General features: G+C 43.4%; 1 protein-coding gene across 8 annotated transcripts in view; it reads left to right on the plus strand.

The window, feature by feature from the left end:
* SH3GL3 (SH3 domain containing GRB2 like 3, endophilin A3) overlaps positions 1–26756 on the plus strand; it is a 115299-nt gene that overhangs the window by 80170 nt on the left and 8373 nt on the right. For 5 of the 8 annotated variants that reach the window (XM_070478271.1, XM_070478276.1, XM_070478273.1 and 2 more), the window contains 3 exons: positions 5724–5827; positions 10170–10279; positions 22778–22828. In XM_070478271.1, the coding sequence (XP_070334372.1) occupies positions 5724–5827; positions 10170–10279; positions 22778–22828 (265 nt within the window). Of the gene's footprint in view, positions 1–5723; positions 5828–10169; positions 10280–22777; positions 22829–23879; positions 24075–26756 lie in introns of those variants that run through there. The other 3 variants (XM_070478270.1, XM_070478272.1, XM_070478268.1) reach the window with 3 other exon arrangements.

The raw sequence follows: 26756 nt of genomic DNA on the forward strand, positions 1-26756 counted from the left end.
TTTGTTGTTTAGGGTTCACGTTTATACCACCTTTCTGTGTTTCTTGTCTAGAGAAGATCCTTTAGTATTTGTTGAAGAGCTGGTTTGGTGGTGCTGAATTCTCTCAGCTTTTGCTTGTCTGTAAAGCTTTTGAGTTCTCCTTCATATCTGAATGAGATCCTTGCTGGGTAGAGTAATCTAGGTTGTAGGTTATTCTCTTTCATTACTCTAAGTATGTCCTGCCATCCCCTTCTAGCCTGAAGGGTTTCTATTGATAGATCAGCTGTTATCCTTATGGGAATCCCTTTGTGTGTTATTTGTTGTTTCTCCCTTGCTGCTTTTAATATTTGTTCTTTGTGTTTGATCTTTGTTAATTTGATTAATATGTGTCTTGGGGTGTTTCGCCTTGGGTTTATCCTGTTTGGGACTCTCTGGGTTTCTTGGACTTGGGTGGCTATTTCCTCCCCCATTTTAGGGAAGTTTTCAGCTATTATCTCCTCTAGTAACTTCTCATGGCCTTTCTTTTTGTCTTCTTCTTCTGGGACTCCTATGATTCGAATGTTGGGGCGTTTCACATTGTCCCAGAGGTCCCTGAGGTTGTCCTCATTTCTTTGGATTCTTTTTTCTTTTTTCCTCTCTGCTTCATTTATTTCCACCATTTTATCTTCTAACTCACTTATCCTATCTTCTGTCTCTGTTATTCTACTCATGGTTCCCTCCAGAGTGTTTTTGATCTCATTTATTTCATTATTAATTTTTAATTAACTTTTTTTAAATTTCTTCTAGGTCCTTGTTAAACATTTCTTGCATCTTCTCAATCTTTTTCTCCAGGCTATTTATTTGTAACTCCATTTTGTTTTCAAGATTTTGGATCATTTTTATTATCATTATTCTAAATTCTTTTTCAGGTAGATTCCCTATTTCCTCCTCTTTTGTTTGATTTGGTGGGCTTTTTTTGTGTTCCTTTACTTGTTGGGTATTTCTCTGCCTTTTCATCTTGTTTAGATTGCTGTGTCTGGAGTGGGCTTTCTGTATTCTTGTGGTCTGTGGTTCCTTTTTATTGTGGAGATTTCACCCAGTGGGTGGGGTTGGACGATTGGTTTGTCAAGGTTTCCTGGTTAGGGAAGCTTGTGTCAGTGTTCTGGTGCGTGGAATTGGATTTCTTCTCTCTGGAGTGCAATGGAGTGTCCAGTAATGAGTTTTGCAATGGGTCTCTGTGTTTGGTGTGACTTTGGAGAGCCTGTATGTTGACACTCAGGTCTATGTTCTTGCGTTGCTAAAGAATTTGCGTGGTATGTCTTGTACTGGAGCTTATTGGCTCTTGGGTGGTGGTTGGTTTTGGTGTAGGTATGGAGGCTTTTGGATGGTCTCTTATTCCTTAATGTTCTGTGTAGTCAGGAGTTTTCTGGTTTTCTCAGGTTTTGGGCTTAAGTCTCCTGCCTCTGGATTTCAGTTTTATTCTTCCAATAGTCTCAAGACTTCTCCAACTATACAGCACTGATAATAAAACTTCTAGGTTAATGGCGAAAAGATTCTCCACCGTGAGAGACAACCAGAGAGGTTCACAAAGTTACATGAAGAATAGGAGAGGGAGGAAGGAGATAGAGGTGAGCAGGAGGAGAAAAAGGGGACTCAAGAGGAGAGAGACAGATCTACGCAGTTATCTGTTCCCAAAGTGTTCTCCGTAGCCCAGACACCCACAAAGATTCACAGAATTGGATTGGGAAGAGAAGGGGAAAGGAGGAAATAGAGGTGTTCTGAGGTAGAAAACAGAGAGTCAAAAGTGGGAGAGTAATCACCACACTCCTGAATAGAAATGGGAACTGAATATTGGATTCTTAAATGTCCAAAATTTATATCACATACTGAAAAACAAAGATTAAAAATCTAGTGTAGAGGTGAGACTCTTTGAAATACAATATTTAAAAACAAAAACAAAAATATTTAGAAATGTATATGAAGTTTGGTTTAAAAATAGGGTTTCTCTCTCTCTTTTTTTTTTGGCAAGGTTATAGTGAAATGAAAATGAAAATTAAGGAATAATAGATGAGTGTTAGAGGACTTTAAAAGGAAATAGGAGAGAAAAACAAGAAAAAAAAAAAAAAATTTTTTTTCCCTAATTAAAAAAATCATAAAAATATATGAAAATGAAAGTTGAGGAGTAATGGGGGAGTAATAGGGAATTTTAAAAGAAAATAAAAGAGAAAAAATAAAAAAAAGGAAAGAAAAAAAATTTTTTTTAATTAAAAAAAATATACATATATATCTAGGAATTTCTCTGGAGTTGTTGCAGTCATTGTAGGTTCAGTTCAATTTCAGACAGCTCCTCTTTCCGGCTTACACTTCTCGATATCTATAGGCCCCTTCCGGTGTAGTCGGTGTTACCTTCAGGGATTTTAATCTGTTGCACCGGTCCTTTCTGAAGCGGTTCCCTTTGTTTATTTGTTTGCCGTCTCTTCGGTGTCTAATTTCCGCCCTGACACAGGCGGGCGGAGGTGATCTCTTATTTAGGTTCTCTAGTTCAGTTCAGTCCTGCTACGGGGAGGGCGGGGCGCTGCAGACAGACACCGCTCTGTGTGGATAGCGCTCACCGTGTTCCGGCCACACTGGGCTTGCCCCGCTCACGGGTGTCTGTGCTTTCGCCGTCTACACTGCTCAGGCTCCCGGCTGCTCTATATGGAGCGGGCCCTGCGTTGAGTGCGGTTCCAGTTTTCGGGTACTCCACAAAAGCACGGATTCGGTTGCGCCTGTGTTTTGTGCCTTCCCCGGCCTGAGCGGTTCAGGCAGCCAGAGGCTTGGGCGTACTCTCCCCGGGTGCAGTACGCCTTTTCCCCCCCGTGGCGAGCAGCTCAGGCAGCCAGAGGCTTGGGCGCACTCTCCCCGGATACGGCGCGCTTTTTCCCTCCGCGGCCCCAGCGCGCGCCGCCAGTCGGGTCTCAGGAAGTCTTTAGATAGGAACCGGGGGCCTGTTTGCAGTGTGGGAGGAGGTGGCTTCTCAGGGGCTGAGTTTGCCCTTTTCCCCTCCCCCCTGCCTCCTACCTCCAGTGGGGACGGGCCGGCTCTTCTCAGGAGTTTCTCAGTCCCTTTGTTTTGCAAACTGCTGACAGTGTGTTCCAGCCGGTTAATTTTGTCCCTTGCTATCCCACAGTTTAAAAAAGTTCCCTCCGATTGCTCTCAGGGTCTTCGGGCCGGTCCTTACCCTAAGCAATGCCTCCCACTCCTCTCCGTTCCTACCCTGCTTGTTGCTGGCGGGTACGCGCGTCTGGGGTACTTTTCTGCTGGGAGTTGCTTTTAGGCACGTAATCTGTGGGCCTTGTTTAATTTTTCCTCCCAGTTAGATTGCTGAAAACTTCCCCCAGTCCCGCCAGTGCGAGGGTTTCCTGATGATTGGAAACTTCCTCTATTAAAAGACTCCCTTCCCGGGACGGGTCTCCATCCGTAGCTCTTTTGACTCCCTTTTAATCTTTTATATTTTGTCCTACCTCTCTTCAGAGACAATGGGCTGCTTTTCTGGGTGCCTGATGTCCTCTGCTAGCGATCAGAAGTTGTTTTGTAAAATTTGCTCAGCGTTCAAATGTTCTTTGGATGAATTTGTAGGGGAGAAAGTGGTCTCCCCGTCCTATTCCTCCGCCATCTTGGCTCCTCCAATTAAGATTTTAAACATGGTTCACATTAAAAAAAAAAAAAAACACTCTCAAAAAAAAAAGTTGGGCTTCTCTGGTGGCTCAATGGTAAAGAATCCACCTGTCAGTGCAGGAGCCATGGGTTCAACCCCTGATCCGTGAAGACCTCACATGTCATGGAGCAACTGAGCCCATGCTCCACAACAAGAGAAACCACCACAATGAGAAGGCTACGCACCTCGGCTAGAGAGTAGCCCTTACTTGCTACAACTAGAGAAGAGCCTGTGCAGCAATGAAGACCCAGCACAACCAAAACTAAATAAATAAAATTATTTTTAAAAATATGTATGTATATATATGAATTAACCTTACTAAAGACAGAGGAGTGTGGTGCAGTTGTTAACCAGCCACAGCTCTTGCACTGTAAGGAATCTGAAGCAGATTCTGCTGTGATCCTGTTAGACTATGGTGCTAGACTTATTTAAAAGTGTGTGTACAAGTCAAAGAGGTGAAACTTAAATCCTTAGAATTTTGCAGGGGCCAGGCTGTCTTTGTTTTGTTTATTGGGTTTTTGGAAATTTCAGGCTTAGGCTTGTTGCTTTTCCAGCCACAGAGTGTGGTTATGTAAATGTGATATGATGGGATTTCATTGTGCAGACACAGATCACAGAATGACCCAAGCGGAAGTCCATGTAGATCTTACGTGAACAGTGAGCCTGTGTTTAAAATGGCGTGCGTGGGCAAGGAGAATTAAAGTGTAGACAGATAAAGCACAGTCAGTAATAGAAAATGAAAATAGCTTGGGTCTTTGAAGGCAAAGGAGCCCATGATTGGTTTTGCAGGGTGAATGTGTAGGAGGGACTAAGAAGGCAGACTTTCCCCTAAGTTACTGAGAAATGAAGTAAGGAGATGAGGTATACACTTTGGGGAAGTTTAGGAAAGAGCGGGATTGATTTTGGTTTGTGCTTTGTCTGGTTCTGGAGTTCCTAGCTTTCACTCTTGGAACTCCTTCCCTCCCATCACCTCCACCCAGTGGTCCCTACTCTGAGGCTTGTGGAAATCAGCTCCATTCATCCCTCCTTTCTGTTGCAGCCCCCTAGACATAATAGGGAAGCTGCGGGCAGAGCTCTGATACCCCACTGGAGACGTCTCTTCCTCAAATTTTGCATCCCCAGGTCTTTGGGGCTCTCTATATAACATAACTTTTTGATTTTATTTTTTTTCATCCACTGTAATTTAGTCTCAAATTTCATGAATGTCTTGGTTCATGGGAAGAGAGATGCCACAGTCTTCCTAGTTCATTCCTTTGGGTTGTTTATTTCAGGGAAATTATTTTGTGCTGTTGGCAATAAATACATATAGGGGGCTGGCATATCTTTGCCCTGGGGCACGACCTGCTCCCTGGCTTCTTTTCTTATCTGAAAACAGCTTGTGTGCTGCTCAGTTGCTTGTCGTGTTTGACTCTTTGCGACCCCATGGACTGTAGCCCACCAGACTCCTCTGTCCATGGGGATTCTCCAGGCGAGAATACTGGAGTGGGTTGCCATTTCCTTCTCCAGAGGATCTTCCTGACCCAGGGATCGAACCTGCATCTCCTGTGTCTCCTGCATTGACAGGCGGATTCTTTACCACTGCGCCACCTGGGAAGCCTGAAAACAGCTTAATTTACTTACTTTCTTGATGTGACTTAGCTCAAAAGTGCCCGTAGAGACACTTCACTTAGGAAGCAAATTCATTTACTAAATGTTGGCTTGAGTTGTCATTGGAAAAGCTTTATCTCTCCTTTTTTCAGATCCATGAGCTTTATAGCATACACATCTCCCGAGAATATCATCTTAATTGGAAAAACAGACTTTTTTTATTGAGTTAAAGCAGCTTCATAATCAAAAGTAGATTTGAACATGTTTCTCCAGCATATCTAGCTCTCTACCATGACCTGTGTGATTATTACTTTGCAATGAAATGAAACGAAATTGACCAGAGCCGAGGCAGACAGGGTTGGTGGTGGTGGCGGGGTGGGGGTCTTCCCTGAAAGGCTGGGTCTGGGTCGCCAGTCTCTCCTCTATCTGAACAAGACCCAGGCTCTGGCCTCCACGGAGTCATTTTCCACTTGTGCCGCAGGTAGAACAAGTCAGCCAGCTGGCTGTGTTTGTCGAGGCCGCTTTAGATTATCACAGACAGTCCACAGAGATTCTGCAGGAGCTGCAGAGCAAGCTACAGATGAGGTAAGTGCCTCCCCACTGACTGCCAGATGAGGGCTGCAGGGTTGAAGTCAGTAGAAATCCATCTCTCTCTTTCTCTCCAGTTCCCCCTTCCCACTGCCCCTTTCTGTTTTGAATTTTCTTCCACTGGCTTTCATGGTTGGGTGTGGATTGTGCTGAGATAATAATCGTATGACTTTGTCCAATAGGACAGAACCTGGAAAGGAGGTCTGGCAGCTTTTCTCCTTTCTCGTTTTTCTCAAGTCCCTTATTCCATGACCTGTGTTTAGGGCAACCCAGGTTGCACATTTGCCTTGGAGTTCAGCCCTTTCAGAGCAGTCCTGTCTTCATTGCTGGCATGATGAGAGTTTAGCTGAAGGTAGGATGGCATAGGGCCACTCCCTAGCATCTAGGGATGTGGGGAGGAGTGAGATGGTCTTCAGACAGTGTGTATTATTGATAGTTCCAAGTGTATAGCAAAGTCAATCAGTTATACATATACATACATCACTGGGTTGGGAAGATCCACTGGAGAAGGGAATGGCTACCTACTCCAGTATTCTTGCCCAGAGAATCCCATGGACAGAGGAGCCTGGCGGGCTACAGTCCATGGGGTTGCAAAGAGTTGGGTACAGCTGAGCTACTAACACTCTCACTCGTTTTTTAGGTTATTTTCTTGCATAGGCCATTACAGAGTACTGAGTGGTGTTCCCTGGGCTACACAGTAGGTTCTCGTGTGTGTGCTCAGTCACTCGGTCATATCTGACTCTTTGTGACCCCATGGAATGTAGCCTGCCAGGCTCCTCTGTCCATGGGATTTTCTTAGCAAGAATACTGGAGTTGGTTGCCATTTCCTGCTCCAAGGGATCTTCCTGACCTAGGGGTCAGACTGCATCTCCTGCATTGGCAGGCAGATTCTTTACCACTGACCCTCTGGGGAAGCCCACCAGTTAGTATGTAATTATCTCGAACGAGATGTATTTTTACTTCCCCAGCACAAATATCAGGGCATGTTTACAATATTGACTCTGATACTGAAAGAGCCAAAAATGCCCCCGAGTGGTCAAAGAAAGATTGCTGTGTTCCTTATGACTTTACTGATGAGCGTATTGTCTACTTTTCTGAAAATCAGTGATACAAGTGTCATGCATGGTAACCCTATTAATTGAAATACTGGGTTGAAATACTACCTTATTTTTTGACCAAATTTGAGAACAGATATTTGTTTTATATGAGATTATCATAATGAGTAAATTTGGAGGGGTTTTGGCTTAAATCAATGCAGTAATTATAGAAGGGAAGACACAAGGTGTATCCAGTCTCTGAATCATCCACTTTCGAAGGCGGGTAGTTCATCTCTGCTCACACGTGTGTCTTTTCATAATTCTATCTTTATAAGAGGAAAAAGAGAAGGAAGTGAACATTGTTGAGTACCCAATTCATCCCTGGTACTTGCTAGATGCCTCAGAGACTTTATCAGAGAAAATACTTTACAAATACAGACATACCTTGGAGATACTGAGAATTTGGTTCCAGACTACCACAATACAGTGAATATTGCAGTAAAGTGAGTCATATGAATATTTTGGCTTTCTAGTGTATATAAAAGTTCTGTTTATGCTAAACTGTAGTCTTTTAAGTGTGAAATAGCATTGTGTCTAAGAAAAAAAAAACCCCACTACGTATTGGGTTGGCCAAAATGTTTGTTTTGGGATTTTTCTGTAACACCTTATGGAAAAAACTCAAATGAATGTTTTGGCTAACCCAGTATATACTCTAATTTAAAAATATTTATTGTTAACAGTGTTAACCACCACCTGAGCCTTCAGCAAGTCCTAATCTTTTTGCTGGTGAAGCATCTTGCCTTAATGTTGATGGCTGTTCAGTAATCAGGGTGGTTGTTGCTGAAGGTTGGGGCAGCTGTGACAATTTCATAAAGTAAGACAATGAAGTTTGCAGCATCGGTTGACTCTGCCTTTTACAAACGAGTTCTCTGTAGCAGGTAGTGCTGTTGGATTGCATTTTACCCACAGTAGAACCTCTTTCACCATTGAAGTCAACCCTCTCAAACTCTGCTGCTGCTTTATCAACTAAGTCATGTCATATTCTAAATCTCTATTGCCATTCCAACAATCTTCACAGCATCTTCACCAGGGGTAGATTCCATTTCAAGAAGTCACTTTCTTTTCTCATCTATAGGAAACATCTCCTCATCCATTCAGGTTTTATCAGAGGATTGCAGCAATTCAGTCACATCTTCAGGCTCCGCTTCTAGTTCTCTTACTCTTTCCACCACATCTGCAGTGACTTCCTTCACTGAAGTCTTGAACCCCCCAATGTCATCCATGAGCTACATCCAGACCCCTACAACTCTCCCCATAGCAGCTATAAGACTGTTTAGTTTTCTTATCACTTGTGTGTTCACTGGAGAAGCACTTTTCATTTCCTTCAAAAATTTTTCCTTTGCATCCACAACTTGGCTGTGTGGTACAAGAAGCCTAGGTTTTGACTTCTCCTGGCTTTTAATGTGCCTTCCTTACTAAGCTTAATCATTTCTAGCTTTTGATTTAAAGTGAGTGATATGAGACTTTCACTTCAAGACTTAGAGGCCATTATAGGGTTATGAATTGGCCTAATTTCAATATTGTTGTGTCTCAGGGAATAGGGAGGCCCAAGGAGAAGGAGAGAGATGGGGGAACAGCTGGAGGTGGTAGGTAGAACAGTCAGAACACACATTTATCAATTAAGCTTGCCAGTTCACATGCCACTGTTTCTGGGGCCCATATTAATTACAACAGTAAACATCAGAGATCTCTAATCACAGATCACCACAACAGATAGGATAACTAAGAAAAAGTTTGAAATATTTGGGGAATTATCAAATAGGATACAGAGATGCAAAGTGAGAAAATGCTCTTGGAAAAATGGCACCTAGAGACTTGCTGTACAAAGAGTAGCCACAAACCTTCAGTTGTTCTTTTTTTTTTTTAAAAAAAGCAGATGTCTGCAAAGTGCAATAAAATAAGGTATGTCTCAGTTCAGTTCAGTTGCTCAGTTGTGTCCGATTCTTTGCGACCCCATGAATTGCAGCATGCCAGGCCTCCCTGTCCATCACCAACTCCCGAAGTTTATCCAAACTCATGTTCATCGAGTCAGTGATGCCATCCAGCCATCTCATCCTCTGTCGTCCCCTTCTCCTCCTGCCCCCAATCCCTCCCAGCATCAGGGTCTTTTCCAGTGAGTCAACTCTTCGCATGAGGTGGCCAAAGTATTGGAGTTTTAGCTTCAACATCAGTCCTTCCAATAAACACCCAGGACTGATCTTCTTTAGGATGGACTGGTTGGATCTCCTTGCAGTCCAAGGGACTCTCAAGAGTCTTCTCCAACACCACAGTTCAAAAGCATCAATTCTTCGGCACTCAGCTTTCTTCACCGTCCAACTCTCATATCCATACATGACTACTGGAAAAAGCATAGCCTTGACTAGACGGACCTTTGTTGGCAAAGTAATGTCTCTGCTTTTTAATATGCTATCTAGGTTGGTCATAACTTTCCTTCCAAGGAGTAAGCGTCTTTTAATTTCATGGCTGCAGTCACCATCTGCAGTGATTTTGGAGCCCCAAAAAATAAAGTTTGACACTGTTTCCACTGTTTCCCCATCTATTTCCCATGAAGTGATGGGACCGGATGCCATGACCTTAGTTTTCTGAATGTTGAGCTTTAAGCCAACTTTTTCACTCTTCTCTTTCACTTTCATCAAGAGGCTTTTTAGTTCCTCTTCACTCTCTGCCATAAGGGTGGTGTCATCTGCATATATGAGGTTACTGATGTTTCTCCCAGCAGTCTTGATTCCAGCTTGTGCTTCATCCACCCCAGTGTTTCTCGTGATGTACTCTGCATATAAGATAAATAAGCAGGGTGACAATATATAGCCTTGATGTACTCCTTTTCCTATTTGGAACAAGTCTGTTGTTCCATGTCCAGTTCTAACTGTTGCTTCCTGACTTGCATATAGGTTTCTCAAAAGGCAGGTCAGGTGGTCTGGTATTTTCATCTCTTTCAGAATTTTCCACAGTTTATTGTGATCCACACAGTCAAAGGCTTTGGCATAGTCAATAAAGCAGAAATAGATGTTTTTCTGGAACTCTCTTGCTTTTTCGATGCCTGCATATAGCCAAAAAACTACATTTGGGATATCAGAGCCATCACTTTGGGCTACTCAAGGGTCACTGTGTAAAAATTACCCCCTTCATGACCATCACCTTAGGACCTAAATGTGTAGGTCCACAAGGCAGAACAAATGTAGTTTTGGAGACTTTGATTTTTCATCAGATGTCTGACTGATCTTAAAATGTGTATATCACAGGATATCAGCTGCCTCCAACGTCCCCAAGCGAGAATACAAGCCACGGCCCATAAAAAGGAGTCCCAGCGAGCTCAATGGGGTGTCCACCGCCTCCTCAGCAAAGACAACAGGTGAGCTGACCGTTCTGTGGGTACTGCATGCCCTTCTGCAAGGCTATGCTGAAAGTGCTTGCTCACTGCTCATTGCTGTATTCTGTGTGGTTACACTGAGATTCTGAATTTCTCTCTTAGGTTATTTGGTGAATTCCCTTTACCCCTTAGTAATGCACCCTTTCCTGCTTTCTTGTATTGAGTACTTATATCAAGGACAAATTCCACCACATTCAGTTCAGTTCAGTTGCTCAATCGTGTCCGACTCCATGAACCGCAGCATGCCAGGCCTCCCTGTCCATCACCAACTCCCAGAGTTTACTCAAACTCATGCCCATTGAGTCGGTGGTGCCATCCAGCCATCTCATCCTCTGTCGATCCCCTCTCCTCCTGCCCTCAATCTTTCCCAGCATCAGGGTCTTTTCCAATGAGTCAACTCTTCGCATGAGGTGGCCAAAGTATTGGAGTTTCAGCTTCAACATCAGTCCTTCCATTGAACACCCAGGACTGATATCCTTTAGGATGGACTGGTTGGATCTCCTTGCAATCCAAGGGACTCTCAAGAGTCTTCTCCAACACCACAGTTCAAAAGCATCAATTCTTCGGCACTCAGCTTTCTTCACTGTCCAACTCTCATATCCATACGTGACTACTGGAAAAAGCATAGCCTTGACTAGATGGACCTTTGTTGGCAAAGTAATGTCTCTGCTTTTTAATATGCTATCTAGGTTGGTCATAACTTTCCTTCCAAGGAGTAGGTGTCTTTTCATTTCATGGCTGCAGTCACCATCTGCAGTGATTTTGGAGCCCCAAAAAATAAAAGTCTGACACTGTTTCCACTGTTTCCCCATCTATTTCCCATGAAGTGATGGGACTGGATGCCATGACCGTAGTTTTCTGAATGTTGAGCTTTAAGCCAACTTTTTCACTCTTCTCTTTCACTTTCATCAAGAGGCTTTTTAGTTCCTCTTTACTCTCTGCCATAAGGGTGGTGTCATCTGCATATGTGAGGTTACTGATGTTTCTCCCAGCAGTCTTGATTCCAGCTTGTGCTTCATCCACCCCAGTGTTTCTCATGATGTACTCTGCATATAAGATAAATAAGCAGGGTGACAATATATAGCCTTGATGTACTCCTTTTCCTATTTGGAACAAGTCTGTTGTTCCATGTCCAGTTCTAACTATTGCTTCCTGACCTGCATACAGGTTTCTCAAGAGGCAGGTCAGGTGGTCTGGTGTTCCCATCTCTTTCAGAATTTTCCACAGTTTATTGTGATCCACATAGTCAAAGGCTTTGGCATAGTCAATAAAGCAGAAATAGATGTTTTTCTGTAACGCTCTTGCTTTTTCCATGATCCAGCGGATGTTGGCAATTTGTCTCTGGTTCCTCTGCCTTTTCTAAAACCAGCTTGAACATCTGGAAGTTCATGGTTCACGTATTGCTGAAGCCTGGCTTGGAGAATTTTGAGTATTACTTTACTAGCATGTGAGGAGTTCAATTGTGCAGTAGTTTGAGCATTCTTTGTCATTGCCTTTCTTTGGGACTGCAGTGAAAACTGACCTTTTCCAGTCCTGTGGCCACTGGTGAGTTTTCCAAATTTGCTGGCATATTGAGTGCAGCACTTTCACAGCGTCATCTTTTAGGATTTGAAATAGCTCAACTGGAATTCCATTACCTTCACTAGCTTTGTTTGTAGTGATGCTTCCTAAGGCGCACTTGACTTCACATTCCGGGATGTCTGGCTCTAGGTGAGTGATCACACAATCGTGATTATCTGGGTCGTGAAGTTCTTTTTTGTACAATTCTTTTGTGTATTCTTGCCACCTCTTCCTGATGTCTTCTACTTCTGTTAGGTTCATACCATTTCTGTCCTTTTTGAGTCCATCTTTGCATGAAATGATCCCTTGGTATCTCTAATTTTCTTGAAGAGATCTCTAGCCTTTCCCATTCTGTTGTTTTCCTCTATTTCTTTCCATTGATCGCTGAGGAAGGCTTTCTTTTCTCTCCTTGCTATTCTTTGGAACTTTGCATTCAGATGGGACTATCTTTCCTTTTCTCCTTTGCTTTTCGCTTCTCTTCTGTTCACAGCTATTTGTAAGGCCTTCTCAGGCAGCCATTTTGCTTTTTTGCATTTCTTTTGCTTGGGGATGATCTTGATCCCTGTCTCCTGTACAATGTCACGAACCTCTGTCCATAGTTCATCAGGCACTCTGTCTATCAGATCTATACCTACCACCTTCTCGTGTGTCAAACTTTGGCCATAGAAACATCATGCTGCATTATCCTCTATATTTAAATTTTTAACTCTTGTAAAAAATTTCCCTAATTTAAAAAAAATTTGAATTAGCATTGGCTGAGCACCTGCTGTGTAGTAGGCACCGCCATAAGTGTTGCATCATTATTTTTTAATTAGACCAATGGCACAAATATATGCCTGAAGAAAATGGTTGAACTGAGAAAAGTAGCATTCAAGTGGTGTAAGTTATACTTTAGTTTCTTGTGATCACCCACTATACCCCAGGCCCCTTCCTAGATGTTGCCAGTGTTAAAAATTTTGTATGAACACTGTCATATCTATTTATGTTCATAGGTATACTGTATACTTACTGCTTTAGACCCTTCACTGTTTTCAAATACAAGATCTTGTACTAGAGGTATTATGCTACGCTTAGCTTTTGTAAATGTACCATTGTTTGTTGGAGTTATTCCCACATCATGCATATGGATCTGCCCCACTATTTTTAAAAAGAAATTTTATTGCAGTATAATCTATTTAAAATGTGTTAGTTTCAGATGTACAGAAAAGTGAATCAGTTATACATATGCGTGTATTCACTCTGTTTTTAGATTCTTTTCCCATATAGGTCATTACAGATTGTTGAGTAGAGTTCCCTGTGCTGTTCAATAGGTCCTGATTAGTTATCTATTTTATATATTGTAGCGTGTATATGTCAATGCCAGTCTCCCCGTTGAGCCCTCCTCCCCCTTCCTTCCTGGTAACCACAAGTTTGTTTTCTATATCTGTGATTCTATTTCTATTTTGTAAATAAGTTCATTTCTACCATATTTCTAGAATCCACATATAAGTGATCTTACATATACCACTTATGTATATATATGTCTGACTTTGTCTTTCTCTGTCTGACTTACTTCACTGAGTATGACAATCTAGGTCCATCCATGTTGCTGCAAATGCCATTATTTTGCTGTTTTTATGGCTGAGTAATATTCCATTGTATATGTGTTATCCTATTATTTTTTAATGGCTTCATAGTTTTCCATTATATATATACCATTTCCCATATTAATATACATTAAGGTTGCTTCCAGTTATTTTCTAAAAGGGATGTCCTTTATCTGACTCTACACGATGATGGGCAAGTCCTTCTTGGAAATGAAATTGCTGAGTTAGAGTGAATGCATTTAAGAGACCGTCAATACTGCCAAATTACCTGCTAAAACAGGTACACTACTATTAATATAGCAATACCTGCTTCCCCTTGCCTGTGTCATTAGACTTCAGATTTTGCCAAGTACTAATGGACAAAAAACAATTCTTTGCTCTCTGCGCAGCATCTCATTTGAGGTTCCACGTCAGTTTGCCTGTGGTGCTGTGTCTGTTACTGCTGCCCACTTCCCGTGGTTTTGAGGGATTACAGATGCTTTGCCGAGTGAGGTGCAGTGGTTTTTAGTTTTCTGGCTGGCTGCCTCCCTCACGGCACCGTTTCAGGTCCCTGCACTCAGTACTTCTTCCTGGAGGCAGACGCCTGGTCTCCCAGGTACTTGGTACAAGGCCAGGGTGGGAGGAGTCATCAGGCTGCTCTTCTCCCAGAATGCCAACTAGTCCTCCAGCTCCCAAAACTACTTACTCTGAGTTTGGGGCATCCTCTTTTGTTGCATCTCTCTTTGGGGACCATTTTGAGCTTCATTTTCTCCAGCTGCTTGATTTCCATCTATCAGATATTCTGTATAGTTCTCATTATTTATGGTCCTTCTTATTTTCCAGCATTGTTTGGAATTAAAGACACACCTATTTTATTTTTTAATTTTTAAAATTGATTTTATTGGAGTACAGTTGCTCTACAGTGTTGTGTTAGCTTCTACTGTACAGCAAGGTGAATCAGCCACACACATACGTGTATCCTCTCCCTTTCGAGCTCTTTCCCCACTCAGGTCACCACAGTGAATTAGAGTTTCAGCCACACATGTACGTGTATCCCCTCCCTTTAGAGCTCTCTCCCCACTCAGGTCACCGCAGTGAATTAGAGTTCCCTGCGCTGTACAATATGTTCTCAGTAGTTATCTATTTCACGCATAGTATCAATAGTGTGTACGTGTCAATCCCTATCTCCTAATTCTTCCCACCCCACTGCTTCCCCCTTGGAAGACATACCTATTTTATAATCCTTAGTGATTGGCTGGGATTCCCTGGTGGCTCAGTGGTAAAGAACCACCTGCCAATGCAGAAGACGTGGGTTTGATCCCTGGGTTTGGAAGATCCCCCAGAGAAGGAAATGACAACCCACTCCAGTATTCTTGCCTGGAGAATCCCCATGGACTGAAGAGCCTGGAGGGCTACAGTCCATGGGGTCGCAAAGAGTCAGACATGACTTAGTGACTAAGCATGCACACACTTGTCCAAAGAAATGATGGCTTCTGCGGGACCCCCTATTGAGTCAATGAAAGTAGATTAGACCCTGGTTCTGCTCCCTGGAAGGTGTGAGAAGCCTAGCTCTTGTCCTTTATCCTGCAGGTCCCTAGATTTGTCTTCTCAGAGGTCTTTCACAGCTTCCACATCTTCACATCTGAAGTGGCCTTTGGAAAGCCGCTTCCTCTGACAGTTGTGCTTACTGCTGCTTAGGTGTCTTGAGGGTTCTTCAGGGTTCAGTAGATGCAGATGTTTTCAGGTTAGACCAGCACTTCCTTTTCTCAATTCAAGGCCTCCAAAAATGTAATAGCTTCTCATCTGTGTCTCCCAAGCACTCTCATGTGTCAGGAATCACATCCAAGTTTCTTTCTTAGATATAGCTCTTAAGACTGCCTTACTTCTTTCCTCTCTTGCCTAACCTTTCCTTTCTTTTTCTAAATATTTCTATATTTGGCTCTCTTGGGTCTTAGCTGTGGCACATGGAATCTTCTTTGCATCATGCAGGCTCTTCATTGTGGCCCATAGACTCTCTAGTTGAGGCGTGTGGGCTTAGTTGTCTTGCAGCATGTGGGATCTTAGTTCCCTGACCAGGAAACGAACCTGTGTCCTCTGTTGTAAGACAGATTCTTAACCATTGGTCCACCAGGGAAGTCCCAGCTAACCTCTCTTAACTTATGGAGGCTACCTCGAGGCCATCTGGAATAGCAGATGAGTGGGAAGGCAATACCTTTACATAAATCTTTGCTGTGGAATGAGGTGCATTCATTCAGTTTACAGAAGTCTCTGAGAATGACTTGGAACACAGCCTGCCCATCGTCCATTCTTTGGGGGTACAGAAGCTTTTCTAATGCTCCAGGACCCAACCTCTGATTCTTCTGTCTTCCCTTTTTGCTTGCAAACTGGGCAATTCTTCCCTTTCTTACAATAAGTAGCTAGATGTACCAAGGAGCAGTTACCATCCAGTCACATTCTGTTTTCCCCAATTTCTTCCTTTAGAGCTCTTGATATGCAGCATGCTTTGAAAGTTACCATAGGCCAAAGTTTTACCAAATGTTTTTCCACACCCTAATTAGGACCACTGACTTTCATGCCAATTATATCTGTTTCTTCCTCTTCACGGCCTGGCCATTAATTTTAGCTTTTATCATGACAACATCCCACTTCTGGTACCAGTTTTTGCATGAGTTAGGGTAAGAATAGTTACTGTTGTACAGAGACTCAAGAAAGCAATGGTTCAAATGAGATAGAAATTAAGAATGGAAGTCCAGGTCTAGAGGTTTCCTTTTAGGGAAGTAAACCAAAGATGGTTGATGTTACTTCCATTCCCACCCCCCTGGGATGGACCTAGTCGAAGGACCACAACTAGCTGCAGAGGTTGGGGGAGTGGGTTTAGCTGGAGAGCCACATCCTACCAACTATATCACCATGAAGAGGATAGAGAGAGTGTTGGTGGCCAGCTTGCAGTTTCTACCACACACATCTATGTACTGCACATATGTTGTGGAAGAACACATCAGACCCCACACAATTCATTTCCATTAGAACATGGTACCATGTGCAAGTGGTATGGGAACGTACATTAAGGATAACCTAGGATTTGGCAGGCTTTTTTTGTAGAGGGACAGGTCATAAAAAGTTTACACCTTGTCAGTTATTTGGTCTTGGTTGCAACCCTCAACTCTGTTCTGATGTGAAAGCAGCCACAGACAGTATGGAAAAGGATGAGCATGGCTGTATTCCATTCAAACGTTACTTGGCCCACAGGCCAGAGTTTGCCAACCCTGGAGTGACCCATTAGCAAATCAACTCAACAATATCAATCAGAATTAACAAAAATGTTTGCATACTCCCAGTGGCTTCATTCCTGGAAATGTATCCTAAAGAAATAATTTAAACAAAAGCATATTCCTGTACCTATTATAGCACTATACAGAAGAAGGACAAGTTATAAATGGGAACAGCCTAATGACCAATATTTATTTATATATATTTGTCAATATTAGGATAATGGTTAAATAGATGATGGTATATCAAATGGGATATTGTGCAGCTTTTCAAACTCACTGACATGGAAATTATGTCGAAACATTCGAATGTTTATGGTTTGATATGAAGTTGAAAAGAAAGACACAGATTTATCAGTGTACTGTGATTACAACCTTGTATATCAATATGTGCATGTAGGCCAGGCTAAATGGTAGGATTCTGGGCAATATTTCCCTTTTTAAAAAGATATTCTTTAAATTGTATTTCAGTAAGCATATTTGAATAAATAAGCATGTATTTAATAATGGGAAAGTCAATGGCTTTTGAAGAATAGGTATATTTCCTTCTTTAAATAAAACTGTGTATCCATTGTATTCCCTATTCTCCCCATCCCCAGGAAGCTTAGTGCCAGATGCGAAATTCAAGCACAGCAATCATTATAAAATGGCCAGAGCTGGTCCATGTGCACCTACTCCCCTTTGATGAGGGTGACCATGCATCCTAGTTCGCTTGGGACAGTCCCAGCATATGTCTGTTGCTGCAGTATAATTTTTGAAAAAACTTAGTTGGTTAGTTTTGGCTTCACTGGGTCTTTGTTGCTATGCGCAGGCTTTCTCTAGTTGCAGTCGGGGGGCTGCTCTCCAGTTGTGGTGTGTGGGCTTCTTATTGCGGTGGCTTCTCTTATTGCAGAGCACAGACTCTAGGCACATGGACTTCAGCAGCTGTGCTGTGCAAACTTGGTTACCTAGCAGCATGTGAGACCTTCAGGACCAGGGATGGAACCTGTGTCCCCTGCATTGGCAGATTGATTCTTAACCACTGGACCAACAGGGGAGTCCCTCTGGTATCATTTCTAATAGTCCCCTCCCACCTTTACTCACAAAGTTCTATTGTTTGTATGAAAATACATTGTTTCCTTAATTTGTTATGGCTTTACTTTTCTCTTTCTGGTCTGTGAAACCTCTCTTCTGAATACATATGTTATTGTGAGCCATTTCAAAATTTCTGTTAGAAAGAAGCTGGTTATAAATATAACTAAAAACTTTGAAAGCAAGTCCATCCCCAGCCTGCCTTCCTCCCTGTATTATATCTGAATGAATTAGAATCAGCAGACCCTGGAGCCCCAAAAGGGCTTCCCAAATGGCTCAGGGGTAAAGAATTCATCTATCAGTGCAGGAGACACTGGAGATGCGTGTTCTATCCCTAGGTTGGGAAGATTCCCTGGAGAAGGGAATGGCAACCGACTCCAGTATTCTTGCCTGGGAAATCCCATGGACAGGCTACAGTCTATGGGGTCACAAAGAGTTGGACACAACTGAGTATAGTTGTTTTAAAATGCTGTGTTAGTTTCTGTTGTAAGCAAAGTGAATCGACCATATGTATACAAGCGTCCCCCCACCTTTTTAAAAAATTTCCTTCCCACGTAGGTCGTCACAGAACGTTAAGTAGTTTTCTCAGTGCCATACAGTATGTTCTCATTAATTATCTATTTTATACATAGTAGAGTGTATATGTCAATCCCAATCTCCCAATTCATCCCACTCCTGCCTTCCTCCCTTGGTGTCTGTACATTGTTCTCTATGTGTCTCTATTTCTGCTTTGCATATAGGTTCATCTCTAACATTTTTCTAAATTCCACATATATGCATTAATATACAATATCTGTTCTTCTCTTTTTCTGACTTAATTCACTCTGTATGACATTCTCTGGGTCCATCCATGTCCTGCAAATGGCACAGTTTTGTTCCTTTATATGGCCAAGTGATATTCCATTATCTATACATACCTCAACTTCTTTATCCATTCATCTGTTCTTGGACATCTAGGTTGCTTCCATGTCCTGGCTACTGTAAATAGTGCTGCAGTGAACATTGGGGTGCATGTGTCTTTTGGGATTATGGTTCTTTCTGGATATATGCCCATGAGTGTGGTTGCTGAGTCATATGTAGTTCTACATCTTACAGATTTTTCATTTTATCTCTTTAAGAAATAATACTGGGGAATGTCAGCAAACGTTCAAGAGCATCAGGAAAGATTTCTTTCCAAGATTCTTGATCGGAGGGAATAGGGCCAGCAAGTGGTTGCAAAGGGAGTCTGTTGTATGCATCTGACTTGGAAGAAGAAACCAGTGATAGGACAGTCCGTTCCTTGGCTTCCTCATCCAGACTGTGCATGTAGTACTATGTCCCCTCCTTCTTGGCCAGTAGCTCAGTCCCCAGGCAGATTAAATTGTTAGCTGGGTGATGGTCAGCCAGAGATCACAGATGTGTAGAAGATGGCTTTTAGGAAGGCTCAGTGTCCACAACTGGATTCTCCGTTACAGCATATTGCATGCCATGCCACCGTGTAACATCTGTGTCTACTTTAGTCCCCAACCCCAGCCCTGGGCTTCTTTGTTGACTCGTGGGTAGAATTTGCGAGTGTGAAGGGGTCCTGTACTGTTTGTCTCTAAGGCACAGTTTCAAAAGAAAATGGCATTTTATAGCCGGCATTAATGGGAAATTACTTTCCATTAGGATTCTGAATGATTTGCACATAATGTTTATAAAGTGAAGGAAAAATGTCAAGCATTTCACTAACAATTTAAAGCAAAGCTCCTAGGACTCTGCCAGAAATGAATTCCAAGAACATTTTCTTCATCATTTCTTATTTCTAAAGAAAAAAAAAAAAGAGGTGGGGGGAGATGAAAGGACGTAGATCAATTAGGCTGAATCCATAGTGGGACTGAGATGGAATCTTTGATAATATGGTTTCTAGGTACTTAAGAGAATGAATAAAGTGAGCCAAAAAGGGAGAGGGGGGTGGTGGTGGAAATCACATCTTGAAATGATGGATTGCAGACAAAATCCAAGTTTAGGCTCTGGCGAGGAGAAACCGCTGCCTGTCCAAGCCCCCGAGTGTGGGGTCATGAGGCTTCATTGGAGTATGCTGCCTCCTTGTCCCCAAAGAGAAAGGGAGGCCAAGAAAAGTCTTCGCGCTAAAATGTGTGCCTGGGTCGTTCCCATAAAACCCTTGGTTTTCAGGAAAATAGTAAAGGAACTTGTGACCTGTGCTTAGGCATCTTCCCTACCTTGCTGAATTCTAAATGTAAAGACTAGAGAACAGAGGCTATTGTACATTTTTTAATCAACTCACTTATTTATGAAGGCCTTTTTTCTAATTTTATTTATGTTTTAATTTTTGGCTGTGCTGGCTTCATTGCTGCAAGCGGGCTTTCTTTAGTTGTGGTACATGGGCTTCTCATTGCGATAGCTTCTCTTGTTGCGGAGCATGGGCTCTAGGTGTGAGGGCTTCAGTAGTTGTGGTGCCTGGGCTCTAGAGCACAGGCTCAGAAGTCATGGTGCATGGGCTTAGTTGCCCAGCGGGCATGTGGGATCTTCCTGGATCAGGGATTGAACCTGTGTCCCCTGCATTGGCAGGTGGGTTCTTATCCACTGTGCCACCAGGGAAGTCCCTACGGAGGTTTTCTTTTGCACTGCTGTTCTTAAAGAGGGCGCCACTTTGTATAATCACAACTGAGGGTTAATATGGGCCAAACAGACTGACGTTAAGAATGTGGAAGGCAGAGATGAGTGAACAAGTGTGGGTTTCAAACATGTGCTCCAGGCATTTCAGAGCGAGGTGAAATAAACCTCTCAAATGATGTATATTAAGACATTCTAACTCCCTTTGGGTATAAAGAGACTTTTTATAAATTCCTTGACACTTCTTAGGGGGCTCGGATGTAATGTCTAGGGCTTAAGTCCTTCCCCTCATTGGAGTGAAATCTCTAGGATTACATTAGAAAATAAACATTTATTCAGAAGTAAAGTGTGAAGTGTGAAACTTAAAGAAGACGAGGACTCTGCAAATAGAAATGGATGTATTTTTAACCTGAATTTCCAAAGAGGAAATTAAAATTTCACACAGCGGTGACAACAGTGATTGCTCAGTCAGTAGATGCTTTTTTACTCTTTCTCTCCTGTCCTTTCCACTCTTTCCTTGGTCTTTTTTTCCCTTGCCATCAGCCTGCCTACAATCTCCATGTCTGTATATTATCAGTAGTGGTTCAGAGTCAGAGTTATAGACAAAGAGATATAAGCAAAAAACGGGAGTCTCATGTTGGAATTCAGAATTCTGGCACTTATTTGCTGTGTGACTTTGGGAGAGTTTCTTAACATCTCTGGACTGACTTATACTCTTTCCTAAATGAAGTGATTGGACACAATATGTTCCAGGTTTCTTTTCCAGCTCTAAATTCTGTGGCTTCAAAATTTATCTTTTATGAGTACTCAGCATTCTTGAAAATTTGCAAAGTGCACAGATTGAACATTTCTATATTTCTGTATTTTAAAAAATACTATTAAAAATTAAAGTGTGAGCTCTGATTACTCTTTTTGATCAATAGGCATTGATGCGAGAAAGGGGGAAGGGTCCTTTTTTTATTCTTTATCTCAAGAAAGCTTCAGAGGGAAAGGTTTTCTTGCTGCAGGGGATGGTTTCCTGTAACTCTGCTAAATAGTCTGTAAAAAGAGTTTTTGAAAAGCCGGTTGGACATAATTTCCAATTTAGTTGTCAAAATTTTAATACTCCTTGGCTGAAATAGTTCTATTATCTCAGATGCATATTTTAAAATCTTAGCATATATTCTACAATGATATGCTTGGTCTTTAAGCTAAAACTTAAAATAATGTTATCTAAATATTCATGTATATACTTATGTTTTAAAAAAATAGTCAAGTGAAGTCAGTCTCCAAGGATTACAAACAGGGCGGCCATGCAGCACAGTTCCAGAGGACCTTGTGTTTGTATCCACATGGGTGACACCCCCTCTGGAGTTGTTGAGTGGGTGTGGCCTCAGATGCAAATCATGATGCCAGATTGTGGGAAAGTCTTCCCAGGTGGCTCAGTGGTAAAGGATTTGCCTGCCAATGCAGCAGACATGGGTTCGATCCCTGGATTGGGAAGGTCCTCTGGAGAAGGGAATGGCAACCCACTTTGATATTCTTGCCCGGGAGAAAGAGGAGCCTGGTGGGCTACAGTCCATGGGGTCACAAAGAGTCAGATGCCACTGAGCAACTAAACAACAACAACAACAAAACAGCGAGGCCGGTGATGTCTGACTGCAGGCCTCCAAGTCAGGAGCACCACAGACAGAGGAGCCTGTAGCGGATAGAGTACATACTCACCCTGTCCCAACTGCAGCCGCCTGTTGCCCGAGAATGTGGACCGAGGATAGCCAGCCCTTAGGATTTTTCCACGAGAAGCCAGAAATCACATATTTATGTGCAATCTCCTGATTTTTAAATACTGGCAACTAATCCACACTGTACAAAGCAAGGAGCTGGCCAAGCAAAACACTGTCTGCAAGCTGATCCCCCTGCCAGTGGCCAGGAAGCCACCTCTGATTAAGGCTGCTGTTCATCTTCTCCTTCCCTTAACTCAGAGTGGCAAAGGCAACCCACACGCCCTGGGCCTGGTTGTAGAAGAGGGCTCACCTCCCAGGAAACTTTGCTAAATGATGGGCCACAGCTTCCGAGAAGTCTGTGCAAGTCATCTTGGTACACAAGGGAAAGCTTTGTTAATGAAGGGAGGAGGGCACAAACCTCGCTAGTTAAATCCATCTCCTGTAATCTGTGTGAGTGGTAGAGGATTGGTATTAAGGTAAAAACAAATTACAGGTGCTTATTTTTATAGATTATAATAATTAAGCTTGAGTTCCACTGACAAGTTATTTTAACAAATTACATCTCCTATGGATAAATACAGAGTTCTTCTTTCTAGATTGTTCATAAACCTTTACTAGACCTTACTCACTAGTTTACGACTTAACTGTCTTAGCTCGAGCTGCTATAACAAATACTAGATCAAGTGGCTTAAAACAACCAACATTTATTTCTCACAGTTTCAGAGTCTGGGAAGTTCAAGATCAAGGTGCCGGCAGACTCGTTGTCGGGTGAGGGACCCCCTCCTGGTTTGCAGATGGCTGTCTTCTCGTCGTGTCTGTCCCTGGTAGCACTAATGCCATTCACGAGGGCTCTGCCCTCATGACCTTGTCATCCCCCAACATCCCCACCTGGTAATACCACCACTTTGGGGATTAGGATTTCAACATCTGAATACTGGGGGCACTCAGACATTCTGTCCATGACATTAGCCATAGATCTATACGTAAAATTTGCAAGTAAGGAAACCAGGGTCCAGAGGTGACCTCACCCAGAGCTAGAACCCAGGGATCTAAACTGTCTGTCTCATATGGTCTTATCAAATGAACAAAAATAGTCCTTTTCAGATGTTGAACAAAAATGGGTTTTGTAGTATTCGTCAGAATTATATACCAATACTGTATCTGGGTCAGCTCAAGCAAAAGTGTTAACTTCAAAAAAATGTTTGCTACCAGAGCTTGAGATTTTTGATCAAGAAAAAAATGACAATTTTTGAAGGGAGCTTGAACCAGATATGCTGGTTCTAATTCAAGAGAGATGGTGCCTGGCCCAGGGTACACACTCAGTGATTGAATCTGAAGCAGAAACAGACTTGAAAGTTCCAAGTCCTTTTTTGGCCCAACCCATTAAGAGATGAACTCTCTAGTTAGATGGTATGGGTGCAGTGAGTCTCTGGGTGGCTGACTACTCCTCCTAACTGGCTGCCCATTCTACCTGCTGTCAGGTACCTTCCTCTCTCCCCATGGGTAGCAGAAGTCATATGCAGACACCTCTGCATTCCAGACTTGAGACCAGGAGGTGAGCAGAACACAGGCTCACCCAGCCAGGACAGGTGTCACCTGCCTTTCAGAGGAAGGCCCAAGTCCCGGCTTTCACTCTATCCCTCTCAGTCAGAATTCTGTCATCAAAAGACTAGGAATTCTCACCTTACCTGCAGGGGCTTATTCTGAGGATTATATCAGACCCTGTAAATAAGAGGTACTGGGCACCTCTTAGACATAGTGTAAGCGCCCAGGACACAGCAGTTGTTAATGTTTCATAACTGCTTATCTGATTTCCCAGCCTACAGCAGACTGCAAGGAGCAGATTAGAAAGGCCTGGGGGACTGCTCCGGGAAGGCCCACTGTCGGCAGGAAAAAGTGACAGGTCGCAGCCTGATGACAAGAGAGGCAAGAGAAACACTATAAAGAGCAGGAACAAAATCTCTAAAAGGCACAGCAGTTTGGGGCATTTTAAAAGACAAAGAGCCCTCCTCAGGTCAGTAGCTTCTGTAGACTCTGTACCTTGTACATTGACAGGCACGCATGTTGACAGCAGGTGTGTGAATTTTACTTCTCTCTCCATCCCCTTCCCCGCTCACCACAAAGTAGGAGTGGGGGTTGTCGCTTGCCTTTCGATTGTGATGCTCTGACCAGTGCTTCCAGGTAATGAAATCCCCACAGTCAGGGCCACCAGAGGAGATGAGAGTGCAGTGGGTTCCTTGGGTGATCTGAAAATATGGCAAGTTCAAGGACAACGAAAGAGCTGTGCCTTTTAGTGTCACAGAGAGAAGGATGTCCCTGCCCCTCTTACCACTTCTGCTTCCTCCTTGATCTTCTTCAAAGTCAGGGCGAGAAGTATATTTTCGACAACAGGCTCCCAGGTCCTGGCTGGTGGCAGAGAGAGAGGGAGGGAGTACATGAGGTGGCCGGGCTGCAGAGACGCCAGCACACCAGCTCCACCCTGGGGTCTAACCCACCTCCTGAAATAGACACCCATTTTTATTTGCTTGTTACTCTTAAGTCTGATACATATGAACCTTCAAGTAGGGAACTTTCCAAGATGTGAATGTTCGCATTTCCAATCAAAGCTATCACAAGTTACTTCTCATGTCTGGCATACATTGTCACATGCATGCGTCCTCTATGTGCATGCTTGTGTGTACTTTACCGTACAGTTCTGTATAGAGGACAGTAGTGCAGTGTCTTTATTTCAAGCCCAGGATGTCCAGAAGCAAGCGTAAAAGCAGCAGTATATAGCCAACTAGTTAGTTGGTTAGCTAGGCTAACTTTGTTGGACTTAACGAACAGACTGGACTTACAAATTCACTCTCGGAATGGAACTCGTTTGTATGTATGGGGACTTAATGGTATTTTTGATTGAAGCCTGAGCTGCTCACTTTGAAGCTGCCCAGGGAGTAAGGCGCTGAAGGGCATCCCTCCAGTGACTAGCAGGGCGGGGTGGGATGTGGGCAGACCTTCTGGGATCAGAGAAGGATTAAGGTGGAGAGCACTCTTGAAGAGCATCCCAGGCCTGGGAGCTCCAGGAGCCCGCCCTGCTGAGGACCCATGGCTCTTTCCAACCAGCTGATGGACCGCCCCATTGACTGCAGTTGGCTCGGAAACCTAGTGGGCATAAACTCACCATCCAGTGATGTTCAGAGTGGGTGCATGCCACGGTGATCACGAGCTCAGACTCTGGACCTAGATGGAGGTCAGATCTCAGCACTGCTGCTTAAATGCTTGGAACCCCCATTTCTCTCTCCATCACATTGGGGGACATAATAGTACCTCCGGCTCCCCAGGTGACTCAGCAGTAAAGAATCCGTGTGCCAGTGTGGGAGACGCAGGTTCGACCCCTGGGTTGGGAAGATCCCCTGGAGGAGGAAATGGCAACCCACTCCAGTATTCTGGCCTGGGAAATCCATAGAGGAACCTGGTGGGCTGCAGTCCACGGGGTCACAAAGAGTCAGACAGGACTGAGCTACTGAACAACAGCAGTGACAAATGGTGCCTCATCAAAGGGCTCCTCTGAGAATTAAATCTGCTCGTAGGCACTTAGAATGTTTTCAGGCACATGGTAAATACTGAAAACTGAGGGTTAGTCTTCTATCCCTCTAGCTGGCCAGGACTGTAGTATTCATTGTGGGACTGTGGCTACTAGAATAAAATGTGCCTGGCAGTTCTGTTCACGTGAGCAGCCCTTTGCAGCACGGACTTGGGGAGATAAAAACTGGAGTCAGAGAAGAGCCTCCAGAGAATCTTCCTTCCGTTAAAACAAGAGGGGACCAAATATTGTCAGAAGCCAGGCCACATTATTGCCCAGAAGGGAGTGAAATTTCTTTTAGAGAGAACACAATTTCCCGACCTGTTGCATGTTGCCGCCGCAGCACTGACTGACTGACCACCTTCCTTAAAATTCTTGTGGTTGGGTCTCTTTTTTTACTCCCTAATGGTGTGGAATAGAGCTTGAATAATAAATATTCAATAGGGACACTCCCTTCTCTCTGTTAAAATAATCTTTGTTTCAGAGCCTTAACAAGGAAGAGACTGTGTTTTCCCCACCTCTTCTCTCACATTACGTGAAGCCAGGCCTCAGGAGTGAGAGAAAATAAACACAGGCTCCCTGGCCAGGGTGGGAGGAGGCCGCCTCCTCACTGGAGGGGCTTCGGCTGCCAGGAGCTCACGCGTACAGATTCTCAGCGGGTTCAGGTGCCAAGCACCATGCACGAGAAAGCTTATACAGGGAGGTGGTGGCGGAAGGTCCCAGGGGAAAGGGGGGTGGGTGTTCAGCAAAGACACAGTGCTGGGTGGGACCCCTCCTTTCTTCGGGGAAGATCTGGGAAGAGGTGCAGCTTATCCTTGGGCGCCGGGCGCTCAGGCTCCTTGCACACGCCTGCGCCAAGCACGGCCAGTTTGAAAAGATCCCACTGTGAGCACATGTCACCTCTCCTGCCTTCACTTCCAGCGTCCCATCTGTGGTGACGCTGCCCTGTCTTTTGTGCAGAGGGAAAGTTCACACACTGTCACGGAGTGAGCACAAACTCAATTCCTCTTTAACCGAACTTGCTCTTGAGCCTCTCTTCAGACCGATGGCGGAAACAACTTAATCTTTTTTCCATTTCTACTGTTGGCCAAAAGAAAAAAAAATTAATCTTTTTTCCATTTCTTCTAATGGTGG

The sequence above is a fragment of the Odocoileus virginianus genome, chromosome 16, assembly GCF_023699985.2.
Source record: "Odocoileus virginianus isolate 20LAN1187 ecotype Illinois chromosome 16, Ovbor_1.2, whole genome shotgun sequence".
Classification (NCBI taxonomy): Eukaryota; Metazoa; Chordata; class Mammalia; order Artiodactyla; family Cervidae; genus Odocoileus; species Odocoileus virginianus.